Source organism: Lagopus leucura, unplaced genomic scaffold (genome assembly GCF_019238085.1).
Source record: "Lagopus leucura isolate 7727_CA_CO unplaced genomic scaffold, USGS_WTPT01 Super-Scaffold_810, whole genome shotgun sequence".
In the NCBI taxonomy this organism is placed as follows: domain Eukaryota; kingdom Metazoa; phylum Chordata; class Aves; order Galliformes; family Phasianidae; genus Lagopus; species Lagopus leucura.
Window position 1 is genome coordinate 8,858,557 of NW_024962261.1, and position 16,210 is coordinate 8,874,766.

Here is a 16,210-nt window from a genome sequence, read left to right on the forward strand (position 1 = left end):
GTACAAACACATCCTTCTTTTTCTTTTCTTCTTTACCTTCCAAAGATCCTTGATAGCAGCCTAAGCATTTGTTGAGCTGTTCTTGAGTCTGCTGGAGAGATTACTTGCATGACAGACAGAAATGCACCAAGGTCACAACAAAGTACTTGACAAAAAGCAACACAGAGAAACCCAAAACCGAAAGAATTCTGGACAGAGCAAGGCCACTTAGCCATTGCAAACTGATATGGTATCATTTCATAGAATCAAGGGATGGCTTGGGTTTGAAGATACCTCAAGGACCATCAGATTCCAGCCCCTCACCTGCAGGCAGGGCTGCCAGTCACTAGATCAAGTCCTAGATCAGGTTGCCCAGGCCCTATACAATCTGTCCTAGAACATCTCCCGGGATGGGGCATCCACAACATCTCTGGGTGGCCTGTTCTGGCAACTCAGCACCCTCCTAGTGAAAACTATCCCCTAAAACCCCGTCTCAACTTCTCTCCTTTTGCTTAATCTCTTATTTTGTGCAGAACCCCTCACTGCAGTAACAACTTACATAATTCAGTTTTGACAAACCAGAGCAGAAGAAAGAGGGGTGCCTATGCTTTTCTTCACCAAAGTCCTTGTTCTTGCTTCCTGACACTGCAGAGACCTGTAACATCACACTTACTTTCTTCAACAGCCCCAAGGCTCGGACTTGCAAGAAACAGAAGCAGATCCTCTTGACCTTCAGTTACTATTCACAAAAACAGCTGGCAATATGCAACTCTCTCTTAGGGAGGGACTAAATAATTTTAACATAACAGGACTGGTTCTAGTGTCCCAAAACTTACCAGCTTTTGATGGTGCATGAATATGGGGTTCTGGCTGGAGGCATAGCTCTGAAAAGTGTAAACTGACCACAAAAGCCATGCTATTGAAGAGAACAGTTTGGTCACCTGGTTATTTTAGGACACCAGGGTCAACGGTGTTCAAATCTGGTGTCAGCTGTCCACTGTCAGAGGCAGCAAGCTGATCCTCTACTTGATTGCAATTCACTAAAAATTGGTCTCCAATTAACACCACTGGTTTTTACTGAAGATAACCACCTAGACTTTACCATAGTACTTGTGCTTGGGCTCTCTGTGCTGTGGTGTATTGACTTACCAAGCAGCTGCTCTTCCATGCTGAATTAGCGGGTGTAAAATTAGTTGGGTTGCATGGAGAAAGAGCTGCCCTAGTTAAAATCCTTCTGCCTGCAAGTAACCATCCATGAACGTAGAGTGAAATTCACACCGCCATCTAGCGATCGAATATCTACTTGCTGCGCTGTGCATCAAAAGCGATACCCTGAAAAATGAGCAAAGATTTTAATTTCCTGAAGATAAAATCTTACGTATGCTTATTCTTGTACTTAAATGGCTTCCTGAGCACCAGTGATGGGTGACACATGTGATGGACTGCAGAGAGCCTTAGCATGAAGGTGTTTGCACAGGATAACTTACGTACAAATCCAGATAACTTGAGGTACCTACATCTGGTAAAACTTCAGCTCTTCAAGTGAAGCATATGGACTCCTAAGAAAATGTATGCAGCTTTTACATGCAATAGTACAATGCTTTTGCTTTATTTGTTCCTTTGTTTCCAAAGCAGGTAGAAGGAGGCACAGAACATGCAGAGTTGTTCCTCTCCCAACAGCATCATTTCTGCTCCAAAAATAAGATCCTTGTTTTGTCTTGTATCTGAAGAGTGCATATTCTTAAGTCAACTGATGCATTAAGATAAAAGGATACTGAGAACAGAGAAGAGATGAATAGAGAATATGGCCAGGTCAGTTTTAAACTATAATTTCTGCCAGGAACAGACCATCCCTATTTCAACATTCCAGCATTAGATAAGCTGTTGTGGAGACAAACAGATGGTTGTCTACTTGATAGATTTCTACTCCCTTCTTCATAGCTTTTATTCCCTGTTCAGCTGCCTTGAGTTGACTCCTATGCAGTGTGTATTCATCAAAATGTACACAGAGTACTTTGAAATAGCAATGTTATTAATGAACAAAATTATACAGAGCAGCCCAAGACTGTCAGGGTTCTGAAAAGAACCTGTTACAAAGACAAAAGTAATACTGATGTCACCTTCAAATGCTATTTGGTACTTTTTGTCCCCTTTGCTGTATTGTACCAAAAGTCTGCCAGTACAGCTCTACAGGGAGATAAAATATTTTCGCCTTGAAAATATTTAATAGAGATGATCACTTACAAGAAAGACTAAGTACTGTAGGATACATGGCACCCTTGGGCTGAAAGTGAAAAGCTGTACTGCCACATAAAAAGGATTGTCAAAACTCAGCCAAATATTCTCCTGCCAACTTTTACAAACCCATTATGATGAGCAGAAGATATACTAGCGAAAGTTGCTGCCACCCCAAGACCCACAGAATAACCACAAACTAAACCAGACTCTTATGATGCAAGCTGCAAAGTCCTATCCCACAACACCAACATTTGCAGAAGGCACCAATATTGGAAAAGGACATGGGCTCAGCTGAGGAACATTTTTCATCGTATTGCACTCACCATGCCGTATCTGTGAGAACATCTTAGACGTGGCGCAAGGTGATGATATTGTCTTTCCATTCACGTGCATGAGGCAGGAAAACTGCAGCTGCAGTGTCACTGCCTGTTTTGATTTGCACACAATTCCACCTGAGGTTCCAGTTACATGGATTTACAAGCAACAGTGGTATCAATACAATATTTCATTCAGACTGCTACTGTGCAGGAGTAGAATTTTACACAAGAGTCATACCACTATATACAATCAATGACACTAAGTTTTACTGATGAGCCCTTAGAACACAGCAGTTCCATGCATCCCCTGATCATGGCAGTCAGTAGCAGTGCCTGCAGATTAGCCACCTAACATTTCCCACTGCAAGGCCCTACTTTTTTTAACTCATATATTTTGTCAAACTTCCATTTTAACGAGAAAAATTCTGACCTGGGCATTCTTAAATCTAAAGGCTTGGTACCTGCAATTGCAAATTGGTTGGGCAGCATGTCATTTTCACAGCTTTGAAAGCTCAGCATTATGGAGCGTGGATGGCTACCACAGAACCAAAGCAACTCTTGAGAAGAGTTTTGGAGCAGCCTGGCAATCCAGTAAGAGTATAAGAGTAAACATAAAGATTTGAAAGGAAAAATAAAAATTTGTTAAATGTAATAACTTTATATTCTATTATTTTTTTAACTGAACTCTAGTCTCCATCAGGACTCAGCAGATGGGTCTCATGTTTCATTTTGCTGTTGGGATACATTTCTGGAGTGCCTATCTGTTGATTTTTCCTCTGATAAAGTCAGCTCTTGGAGAAGAGGTATTTTCTTTCCAAGTATTGTTACACTTGTGTAACTGGCATTAAACTTGTCAGCAGATACTGACTCCTTACTGAATACTTCTGGACATATTTTCCAGTGTGAGAAGGCCCAAAGTTATGAAACCATAAAAGCCCAAGAGAGTGGTCAGAGGATCCCCCCGTACTTGACACAGAGGCACATAAGAGATGTAACAGACTACGGAGATCACAGCAGGCACAGTTCTTCATCTTGCTTAGAAGAATTATTTTCATTGAAACGGATGCTTGTGTTTGCAAAGAACCATCTGGCTTACTCCAATCAAACCATTATAAAAGATAGGGAATGCAGTAGCATCATATGCAGAGGCAAAGCCACTGCTCTGTGTCCTCGCAATTGATGACGTTTATTCTGTGTCTTCATGAGCTTTCTTGACTGGTAATGGCAAATACCTTACTTTGCCCTGAAGACCTTGAAAATGCTCCTGCCAGTGTAGTAATACAGACCTACTGTAGTTTCAGTTTGGAACAAATTACCTGGGTAGAAATATATATGCTTTGTTCTATGCTAGAAATTCAACTGTGGTTAGAAAATATATATAGATATAGGTAGATAGGTATAGCAGATAACAAGTTTCCAAAAGTTTGAAGCTTATGTCCATTCTAAACATCTAACATTCTAAACTCTAAAAAAATGCCTACTTTGGGAAAGTGGCAAAAACATTCGAAGTTTATAAACATTGATTACATTACACATAATTACTTCTCTTCCCTGAGAATTGCTTTAAATCTGAAGAATACATAGGATTAATATATTTCAAACTTCTGAAATAATCTCCACTCACTAACATTTAATTATAGCAACAGCTTTTAACATTTAGAATCAGGAAGACTGCTCATATTATGGAATAAATATTATTATTTATTTCTTCCCTCTACAATTGTTTGCATGAAAATATTTCAGATCAGACAAGCACTCTTTGCTAAGTTTACAACAGCTATTTACTGAAAATAGGATAGGTACAGCAGGCTTCTTGTACAGGTATTCACATCCCTCACAGTTCTGTATTGCAGGTAACATATTTCCTAAGTGTGAGGAAAATCACTTATTGGCTGAATAAATGCATGGAAAAGACACAAAAAAGGAACAAGAAGATTGAGGAATGTAATGCAGATAGGTCCCCAATATAAGTTTTTTCCTCTTCCAGCTCAGTGACGATATTTAGCATAACCAGTTAATTATGATTATTTCTGATCTGTAATCAGAGAAATCTGAGGTCATAAATGCGGAAAACAAAAAACAAAACTTCACATTTTCAGTGGTCTGAACAGAATTCCAATAAAAAACTAAGCAAATTTTATAGGATCTTCAAAGCATTCTTCTTGATTGTGCAGACAGGAATTCAACCTACCTACCTTGAAAACATTCAGTGCACTGAAAATTATTGTGATAAAAATACACCAGAGCCAAAAAACAAAACAAAGAAAACAACCCCCCTCACCCCCCAAAAAAGAAAAAAAACCCATCAACAAAAACCCATAGATTTCCATGTACATAAAGCAGACATTCTATTTTTAATCTCAACTGGCATCTAAGAAGAACACACCATGAACATTCAAAGATGAAAAAAGAAATCACTAAGAATTTCAGATAAATGCTTTAACTGTTTTTATTACAAAATGACAGTTGGCATTAATTGCATACAACAGTACATACTGCCAGTGTTGCATAGCTGCTCTCACGTAAAGAAACAGCTTCAGCACCTACTTGTACACTAATCTGAAGTAGGTTACTTTATATCCCCTATGCGTAGAATTAATTGCAGTCATTACTGCAGCATCTGACATGACTGTTAGAAACAACAAGTAGATAAAAGTAGGTGTGAAAAATTGGTTTAGTGCTTTATAAATAGCAAGTATAGCTTTATGTATTTGTTGTTACCTCTAGTTGGTACATTTAAATTATTAAGCTCTAATTCATTTTTTGCCACATCTAGAGATATCGCCAGTAGTAGAGGCAACTCAAGAAACTATGCAGCACTATGCAGTCCTCTTTTATTGCAGCAATACCTCTTTCACCAGGAGAATGCTATGATGCATTTTACAACAGTTGATGTCCCCTACTGAGTATTTTTCTACACAGCCTGAGAGCTTAACATTATTTCTTCCAAGTTCAGTTATTGCTGCTTGTCCGTCATCGTGCTCTGCTCAGTGCTGGAGCTATGCTTGTTCTTAAGGGACCTCCCAATGTATCTCCAGTATTCTTTTCGGATAGTGTCTTTTTCTTTGGCCAGGATTTCACATAGCTAAGAAAGAAAATCGAGACATTGTGGGGTTACACTAAAAACTGAAGCAATCTCTAATTATCTTTATACAATGCAATGGCAGTCCAGGTCAGCCAGTCTTATAAATACTTTTTGGCAACACAGTTTTTTTTGTTTGGTTTTGGTTTTTAACATATTTGTAGCAAGTGTCCAATGACTGCAGATGGATGCCAAATCCAAGTGGCAGGCAACCAGCTTGACAGTGCCCCAAAGTCTCCAGTCTTATTTTAGCTACAGCTGCTTCCTCTGAGATTCCTTTTCACAGCTACTGCTTGTATCTGCTCCAGACTATCCAGCCTACAGCATAATTCAAGGAATTTTTAATTCTCTGACAAACTTGGTTGTCTCTTGGTGGAACAGTAGGTTGTAACCCCTGATTAAAAGCAGCAGAGGAACATGAGATATCTCCTAATGAACTGACAGGAGATTTTTTGTTTATAGTTATTAACTCAGCAGACTGTCTTCTAAAGATTCTCACAGTAAGTCAGTATCCCTCTCACACAACTTGTTAGAGGTGATCCTATACTGGTTCACATTCTGATTTTTATTTTCATCTGAATGGGCATTGGAGCATAAATCAACCCTGCTCAAAGGACATGACATATAAAATCTATATAGTAGGAGCACAGCCCACAGATGTCCTTGCCAATTCCCTCATTATACAAATGATGTTGTCACTTAGTGAATCAGGATGCAGAAATAGCAGCTCCAAAGCCTGAATATATGCAAAACCCAAACTCAGTGAAATGTTATTAAATGGGAGGTACAACTACCCTTATTTAGACTGATCCTGGAATACAGCAAAAGGATTTATTGTTCTCTTGTTCTCTTTCACTGAGAAAGAACAATGTTGGAACACAGAGACTACAGGCAAGAACTGTAGCTACAGTTCTAATCACAGTGAGTTACTGCACACCTCATAGAGTGAAAAAAACTGTTCTTACAAAGATTGCACTGCAAACCACTGCAAGGATATCCCAAAAAACAAAGAACATGGAGATAAAAAACACTGCTAGGAGTCACTTATTCTCAGCAGGAAGTGATGCCCAACTCTCCTTAGTGGTGCTCCCAGTGTCCGTTGGCCTTTAAACTAATTCCATAAGCTTTTTAAGAAATAACTAGGTACAAAAGGAGCTTGAGTATCCAATAAGATATAAGTATTCTGAGAACAAGGTTCCCTAACTTACGAAGAAAAATATGTTTAGCATTGGAAGCTTTGCTTATTCAAACTTATTCTGAAGGTAATAATAGAAATCTTCCTTTATTATCTGGTGAAGAAAAATTACAGTGATTTGGTAACTGACAAGTTACTATTTACAGGTAATTAAACAAGACATTTATGATTACTTGGCTTTGATGTCCACTTCCTCATAGAGATGCCATGCTTAACAAGTGACCTGTTCCATTTACAAAATCCAATCCCATTTGGTCTGAATATAAAACATGAGAACAATAGATGGCGTCCCTGAAAGCAAAACCAAATCCTAAGTACCTCCAATGCCTTATTTAATGTTTCGTCCTTGTTTTCACACTGGTTTTCAAGCATATCTTCATATATGTCCACAAGAAAGGCAATCAGATAAGGTGAACTGTGGCTGGGCTGTAAACTCAACAGTTGCTCCAGCAGATGTGGATACTTAGAAAGACCACGATCCTGCAGAATCCTGAAATATAAGTAAATAGTCTTAAAATGTAACACTGGGAAATTTGATGAGAATTGGTTTGGTTATTACTCCTTTATTTGATGATCAGTACAGATGCAAACACAAGCAAGGCAGTAAGGAGGAAGTATAATTATGATGCAGCAATAGCATAGCTTCATGTTGTAGCACACAAGTAAAATTATGCTCAACCAAACAGAAATTAGATTGAAAGCATGCTTGCCCCCCAACAGATAACTCACCCTTTTAAATAGTTCCAAGCACTCTCATTATGTGGTACAGCTGTAATCATTTCAAGAGTGTATCTGTGAGAGAAAGATAACAGCTCATGAAGGTAAGCACTAACAACTCTGTTAGAAATTCCTTGAATATATTCAGATACTCCTAGGTATATCCCTTTAGTCTGTATTTCAGAATCTTGTTGTAGGTTACCACAGCTGGTTCCCTGATCAGAAATGTCTGGCAATATAATCACCACAGATCTCAAGTAGGCAGATATTATAAGAACTGTTTTAAATTCAGAAGTGTATCCATTAGGTGAGATTCACACAACGCTGAAATAGCTCTCACAATTTTGAGTGTTAACCCTACGAAACAGTACTACCTAACCCATTGTGGTACAAGAAATGCTCAGCAAGTCTGAACTTTAAGATAGTCTGAACTACCCTGACAAGGACTGGAGTAATAGAAACCCAGAAGAGCTGTATTATTATTATCACTGGACGTGGTATTTCTTGAACATCTGTTATAAGGCTACCTCTAAGCATACCCCGCAGAAAGGCACAGCCTAAATCTCAGCTCACGGCCTTCTGCTGCAGTTCTGTTGAAGAAGCTGTTAGGTAACTCCACTAAAGCAAAGAAAGAACAAGCAGCTGCCACACAGTTACAAAGTCAGGTTGCATCTTCACAACATAGCTTTGACCTACTGCCCTTCCCAAAGCATCTCTAAGTATTCAGCTAATTTGCAGAGACAGCAGATACTGATAAACACTTCTATAAGCAGCACTACCAAAAAGGTATACCAGAGCCTTTCTCACCCTTCGGCAGTCAGCATCACAAGGACTGAGAGCATCTCAACACATCAAGTATCCCAACCACTGTTCTAGAACAACACCTGTGAAGTCTTTAATTGACAGGCTGGTTCTTCAGATGATCTCCACTATGATTATCTTGAATACAGCACCAGCTTATTGTACCATGTTCTATATTCATTAATACACAGACCGAAGGAAGCAGATCTAACTTGTATACAGAAAAAGCTGGAAGCATCCAATCCTCAATTATGGAAATTACTCCATTAATATACAAGAACACTACAAACTGGATATGAAATTCAACTTGCATCAGTATGCTAAGACATCCACAAAAGTTTGGTGGATGGGATCAACTATGAAGAGTATACCACCAGGCCTATTCAAAGCCTCAGTCTTTCCTCTAAAGAATAAATCCCAAAAACTTCAGGACGTTTTTCATTGCTTCTTCAGTTTAGACCAGGTGTTCTCATAACCATCAACCCTGATTAGAAGCCTGAGATGTGAGAAACATACAAGGAGGCTTCCCCTACCACCACATGCAATAGAAATGCCTAGGAACTCTCTCTTTTTCACTTATAAATGTACTGACCATGTAACCCTGAATTTTTTTTTCCTGTTGCTAGCAGTATTAAATTCCTCATAAAAGGCAATTTTTCTCCCTGGAGTTCATGTCTAAGTTATCTTTAAATCACAGAGACTACTGAAACAACAGTTCAGTACAATACCAAAGAGTGCCTCTCCTGCCAAGCTTCCTAGTTCAGTGTCCTGCCTGGGATCCAATGCACAGCACAAGCAGTGCCAATCTCACCGATTTTCTGCAGGCTGATCCACTCTAGCTAGCTAGTTATAAAAAAGCCCAACAATTTGCCTCCACAAAAGGAGCAAGGTAAGAAGAGAACTCCATCAGAACAGCTTCTTGAGAGGATAAGAATTTTACACAGTGACATGGAATGCTTTGGAGTAAGAGGGACCTTAAAGATAACCAATATCCAACCCTCTTGCTGTGGGCAGGGCTGCCACCCAGCAGATCAGGCTGCACAGAGCCCAACCCAACCTGGTCTTGAACTCCTTCGGGAATGGGACATCCTTCTATGGGCAGCCTGTGCCAGGGCCTCACTGCCCTCTGAAAAATTTCTGCCTCACATCTAACCTGAATCTTCTCCTTTTGAGTTTAGAACTGTTTCCCTTCATCCTATCACTATCAGACCACATAAAAAGTTGATCCCCATTCTGTTGAGAAACACCTCTCAGATACTAGAAGGCCGCAGCGAGGTCTCCTTGGAGTCTTGTCTTGTCCAGGCTGCTTTAGTACTGCTTAACAAGTCACTGGTATTGCAGACATCTAGATGCATTCTGAATAGAACTACAAAGCCCACAGTGGTTGAGGCCTGTCATAGTACTTCTCTGCTTGCATATAATTGAGATGGCTTAAATATGGGAATGAACAGTTTTACTAACTGGACTTCTCTGTCCAGAACTGCTGGATCATCATAGCCGGTGGTGTTGAAAATTACAAAATATCTTTGGTTCCAGACAGAGTTGTTTCTCACATCTTCCCTTAGAAGCTGATCTACATATTCCAGTTCATTGCCCCATAACTTGAACTCCTAAAGAAACAGAAGGAGGGAGAAAATCAATCAGAACCTTTTGTTTTTAGAACACATTCTTCTTAAACATAAATGCTCTGTTAAATACAGAGACATTTACAAAAAACATCAACACAAATTTCAAAAGAAAACAAGGAAGGGTGTACTGCGAACATGCTATGTTATACAGTTACACTCAAGGGCATGAGTTAACCATTAAATTCACACACAGAAAAGGAAGCAAACAGCAGGTCTCCTTCAGCTTGCTTTTTAAAAGGGTAGTTTGTATCTAAATTCTTTCATTCAGTACAATGCAACTATTTTCTCTTTCCCCGCAGCTTTAAGAAACAATATGCCAAGTGCCGTACAGGATGCATTTAAGATGTCAAACTCTACAACCTGAGTATAGGTTATGTAAAAGCATATTAGTTCTAGGTGCACTATACCTGAATAACCCACTGTCTGTGTTGCCAAGCATGGTAATTTTTGGCATCCTGGTTAAGAATGTCAGCTATGAACTCAAGCTCTTGGGATGGATCCTGCAGCCACTCCACCAACACTCGTCTGTGATGCCTGATGACGAGAAGAGAAAGTTGTTTGAAGGGCAGGCAAGAACTTGTGCGGCTGCGTATTAAAGCAGCATTTAACATCTGCTACTACTACAAAGTATCTGTACAAAAAGAAGTGCTACGTAAAAGAGACAGGTAAACAAGCGTCACTTGTCTCTGAGAAATACATGCTGCAAACTTACACAGTAACAAACTTTCTATGACACATCCTGTAAGTAGGAATTGGTCAATCACCTTATTTCAGTCAAGCTGCGTTTAACTGAGTAACATCTCCACTTCAACACAAATGTCAAAGGCTTCAGCTAAATAAACAAATAGTTCTTTTCTTGTCCCACATGCATTTCTCTACTAATAACAACGTGGTGCCATGGCTCCCGTGACTGCAGTGTTGTAATGCAAGGATATAGGCTCTGCAGGAAAGACAGGCTGAGAAGATGAGGAGCAGTGAGCACTCTCTGTGCCAATGACCACAGAAGTGCATGGAGCTCTGCCTGAGGACAGGTGACGTTCTGAGCCAACTCAGAATTCACGGATTGGGATGAAAGTGAGGACAGGACTATGAGACAAAGGTGACACAGGGGTCTGCTACAGACCTCTGGACCAGGAAGAAGAAGCAAACAAGGCCTGCACAGACCGATTGGAGAAACCTCGTGTTCACAAGCTTTTGATCTCACTGGGAGAGTACAGTCAGCCCAGTATTTTTTGGAAGGACAACAATGCAGTGAAGAAGTCAAGGCGGTTCCTAGAAAGCACTAATTATAACTTCTTCCTCCAAGACACAATGGGACCAGCGAGGGGAGGAGCTGTGCTGTATCTCATTCTCACCACCAAAGACGGGCTTGCTGGGAACATGAAGTTCAAAGGCAGCCTTGGCTGCAGGGATCACATAACAGTGGAGTTGAAGATCCTAGGATATTCAAGGGTCACCTCCTCCAGGCTCAGCCAACAAAGAAGTAGGGCAAAAAGCCCAAGAAGCCTGCATAGATCAGCAAGGAACTCCAGGCCAAATTCAAATGCAAGAATGAAACCTTGCATTTGAAGGGTGGAAGCAAGACTGAAACTAGCCAGAGCTGTCAGGGGCAACAACTGCCTCTGCAAGTACATCAGCGCCAGAAAGAAGACTAAAGAAAATGCAGGCCCTCTGCTGAAAGAAATGCGAGACCTGGTTATATGGAGAAATGAAAAGGCTGAGGGACTTCATCTGCCTTCTTTGCCTCAGTCTTTACCAGCAAGACTGATCCTCAGGAACCCTCAGTCCCAGAGGCCAGTCTGAAGGGCCGCAGCGAGGAAGAGGATCAGGTTAGGGAACACTTGAGCAAACCGGACCGTGGGCTCTGATGGGATGTACTTACAAGTGCTCAGGGAGCTGCAGGGTGTGACTGCAAGGCCATGCTAGATAACATTTGCTCATTGCAGCACCTGGAAGAGGTGTCCAAGGATTAGAGGAAAGCAAATGTCATTGCCATCTTGAGGAAGGAGGACCTGGGGAACTACAGATTGTTCAGCCTCAGCTTGGTGCCTAGAAAGGTGATGCAGGATCTAATCTGGAAACCATTTCCCAACACAAGGAGAACAAGAAAATCATTTCTACACAAAGACAATCGTGGGACTGGAACACTTCTCTAGGAGGAAAGGCTGAGACACAGGACTCTCTAGCCTGCAGAACAAAAGACTAGATGTGAATCTCAGCAATGCCTATAAATATCTGAAGGGACTATGCAAAGGAGGCAGAGACATGGTCTTTTCAGAGGGGACCAGTGCCAGGGCAAGAGGCAGTGGGCACAAAGAGGAACACCAGGAAGCATTTCAGAGTTATGCAGGTGACTGATTACTGGTAAACTTGCCCAGAGAGGTTGTAGATTCTCCCCCTCCTTGCAGATATTCCAAAGTTGCTGGGACACAGGGCAGCCTGCTCTCGGTATCCCTGCCTGAACAGGGCTTGGAGCAGATGGAACTGGGAGTCATCTCAAACATTCTGTGAGTTTGTAACTGCTGTTTGCTCAATTCCCATTCATTTTGTGATAAATTCAAAGATCCAGTATAAAAAGTACTTTTCATTCATCCTTTTCTTTGTCTTTTCATCAGTTGTTGTTGTTCCGTCATTTATTTTGACAGTTTAAAAACTGAAATGAAAACGAGATCTTTTATCACCATCACATTCACAACAAATTGCTACAGAGCATATTGGCAATGATAGTGATACAACTCAATCTAACTTCTCTGCTGCCATCACTGCAGTACATGCAGGAATCGGCTTAACAAATTTTAGGATCAATGAACCTAACCTCTCCTAGACAACTGAAACACCCCAAACTACTTCAGAAGCTCTACAATCTGAAAAGAAAATGTAGTTTTACCAGACTTGGTAGTTCTTTGGTTGATCTTCAATTATTGCTGTAATATATTTAAGCTCCTCATAGAGATCCTTTCCCAGAGACTGCAGGAGGACCCTCCGGAAATGCCTGTACAAAAGTCAAGCATTCAAACATTGCAGCAGACATTGCTATGATTCATAAAGGAGCCTTTCTTTGCAGCTGTTCTAATAGCTACAGAATTAAAAAGAATGCCAGGAACTAAACAGCATATCCAGTTCTGTTAAAGGCCACTCAGGCAGTGAATGCTGCACAGCTGGTATGTGACTGGTTATGACATGTTATCTAAAATCACAGTGGTGACAAGTCTCAAGTCAATCTCTGTCTACCCACAGTAGTTTCAACACTGCAGAAACTACATGGTTGTCTGCTTAAAATAACGTAAGCTCTCCATTTTTATGTGAGTTAGTGGAACAAAACCATAACAACAGTATTTGCTGGCATTCATGATTTAAAAAGCCTTCCTCTGAATATCAGAAATTCACTGCTTATTCATTATCTACTCAGAAACGGGACGGATCTTTCAAAACACAGTATTTCTAAGTATGCTACTACCTAGCAGTCAGATAGTAACTACTGTGTTTTTACAAGTCTTCTTGAAGTCACCTGAAGACAGCTTCCCCATTTTGCCAAGGAAATACCACAGCTTAAAATGTGATAACTTACAAGATAAAGTTCTTTTTGGAGCTAGTTTTGATTTTGTTGGATAACATCCTCAAAACAAACTCAATGAAAACAACAAGATCAAAACCAGACAAGGAATATAGTGAGCATGGGCTACCTTAGAAGCTCAGTAAGAATCTACCGTATTCCCCTGTGCAAACTCAACTAGTCATGCCCTGATTATACTAACAAAACTGTTGAGAGTCAGAAGGCACTGGTAATTAACTGACAACAAAAATAATCTTGGATAAAAAAAATCTAGGTAATCACTTACCAAACTGTATAGTTTGCAGCATTTAATTCAATGGCATCTGCTGTTAGCTTAAAAGCTCTTTCACTTCTCTCATCCTTCTGTAGGACGGCCCGGAAGTAATCATAGACATCTCGAACTAAAAAGATAATAGTATCTTATCCAAGGCTATGAGAAACTGGCTGATTAAGGGGTAAGGTTAATAACCCTCTCAAGTCACTTCCTGTTTTGTGTACTTGAAATACACCTCCATAATACCAAAGCTACAAATGGCTCTGCCAGTACTGTTTAACATGGCTAATGACATTATTACACTGAAAAGCCACATAAATGTCTTAATACACCATCTCAATAATTCCTAAAAGAACCAGGAAAGTATCTTGATACTTAGTCATACTGCTTTCTCAGATGTGATAGTTTCATATATGCCTCTTAAACTAGAGGTGCCTCACTATGACAACTTTGCTATCTGCAATTCTCCTTTACATGTATGAATTTAAAATCAAACCTGGGTTACTAACATCTGATGTAAATATTCAACATCAGAAACATGCGTGAAAACATCACATGCAGCTACTGTAACACAAAAAATACGTATTATTTTCTCTCTACCAGGACAAGTACACTAGTAAATACACTACCTGAAGCATGAAGACTCGCTTTAACAGTACTAAAGGAAGACATAAACGCAATCAATTAAAATCTTCCCCGAAGAAAGGGTTTAAAACTTACATTTTTCACTATAGATGATCTGAACCACGGGATTCGGACCGTCATTTTGAGGAACGGGTTCAATGTCTGCCCACTCTTTCCTGTCCCTGTAAGCACACATGTACATATTTTCAAACTTTCAATGCTTTTAAAGTGCTACCCTGACTGTGAAACACACGGATCTGTGTACAGATGACTCCTTCCTCCTCCTCCTCGTCCTCCTCCTCCCATCCCCGCGCCTCCTCACGCCCGTACCGGGGAAGACATGGCCCAACCGCTCGGATGCTGCGCTGCCGCGGCCGTACCTGTACAGCACGTAACCTCCATCCTCCTCTTCTTCTTCCAGCAGCTGCCCAAAGCCGCTTTCCGGCTCCACGTCAGTACCACCCTCCGCTTGCAGCTCAGCCGGCGCCATTCCCTCCGACGCCATCGCGCCGTGCATCTGCCGCTTCCGGGGCCTGGCGGAAGTGGGGAGAGAGCAGAGGGCAGAGCGGCGACGGCAACAGAAGAGCGCCATCTGGCACTGCGGGGTGGTAGGGCCGCCTATGTTCGCTACGTACGCGGTAAACTGAATAACAAGAGGCGAAAGGCAGGGAAGGCACTACTTGCGCTCGAACCAGAACGCCCTGATCCCTTTCTGCAGGGCTGTTCTCCAACCCCTCGCCCCCACACTGTACACAGAGGCAGGGCTGCCCCATCCCAGCTGCGCAGCCCAGCACTTGCTCTTCTTCACACAGATGGTGCCCACCCTCGAATTTGTCCCGATCTTGCTGCAAGGTCTTTCTACCCTCAAGAGAGTCAACGCTCCTCCCACTTTAGCATCATCCACAAATTTACTTCAAACAACTTCCAGATCTTTATTGGAATCAACAGTGAAAATACAGAAGAGAATGGGCCTAAAATGGAGCCCTGTAGAACCTCACTGGGGGCAAGTAGGGCAACCCTCAGTGGGGGCAAGTAGGGCAACCCTCAGGCCATAGCCTGCCTTCGCTCAACACAGCCATGTTTTGCTTGTCACAAGACACTCTTATGGTCACAACACTGTGGCCATGCGATATCACAAGCCACCTCCCTGCTGACTGCTATAGATATGGGGACCCCAGTACCCCAGTTGCTGACCAACTCCTGTCGTGGAAGCACCTATCTGTGAGCAGGAGCTACAGAGGGAGCCTTCTCTCCCATTGTGGGAGCACTTGTGGAGGAAGATATATCCTCCTCCAACAAAGAAGCCTCGACTTCTTGAGAGCAGCAGCGAGCCAGAGCCAATGGATGTAGATCCTCTGGAGAGCGATGTTGAGCCTATGGAGGTGGATCCACCTTCATCAGGCCCGGGCAAGCAATAGAACTTCATGTGTGCCTGGAGATGTCGCTACATCCATTGGCAGTGCAGCAGGGGCTCTCAGTTTCCATCTCGGCGTTGAAGAGTCACCATCCGCCAGAGCCCCTGGGCCAGCTGCTGCTCTCTGTCACCCCTTCTTCCCTGTCCCTCATCCTCATCCTTTCCCAAGACCTCTCACCTCTTCCTTCCTGAGCCCTGAGGCAAAAGGAGCCACTGGGACTGCTGTCCTCCATGCTTCTGCACCGGGACAATGGGAGGAATCCAGCGGACGGCCCCGAGCTCCCTGTGGCCTCCAGGCAAGTCCTGAGGAAGAGAGCAGGACTGGGACTGGTGTCCTCTCAGCGGCTGCGTTGGGACCAGGAGGAATGCAGCGGACAGCCCCAAGCTC

The 16,210-nt window shown here is 41.9% G+C and overlaps 1 protein-coding gene across 1 annotated transcript; it reads right to left on the reverse strand.

The window, feature by feature from the left end:
- Positions 1-4,865: 4,865 nt before the first annotated feature.
- Positions 4,866-15,000, reverse strand: FNTA (farnesyltransferase, CAAX box, alpha). The gene is made up of 9 exons (XM_042866118.1): positions 14,789-15,000; positions 14,505-14,590; positions 13,797-13,911; positions 12,845-12,949; positions 10,365-10,491; positions 9,791-9,939; positions 7,541-7,603; positions 7,130-7,301; positions 4,866-5,619 (listed from the first exon to the last, which is right to left on the reverse strand). Exons 1-9 carry the CDS (start codon positions 14,998-15,000, stop codon positions 5,491-5,493), a joined length of 1,158 nt encoding a protein of 385 aa, XP_042722052.1. The 3' UTR covers positions 4,866-5,490.
- Positions 15,001-16,210: the final 1,210 nt, after the last annotated feature.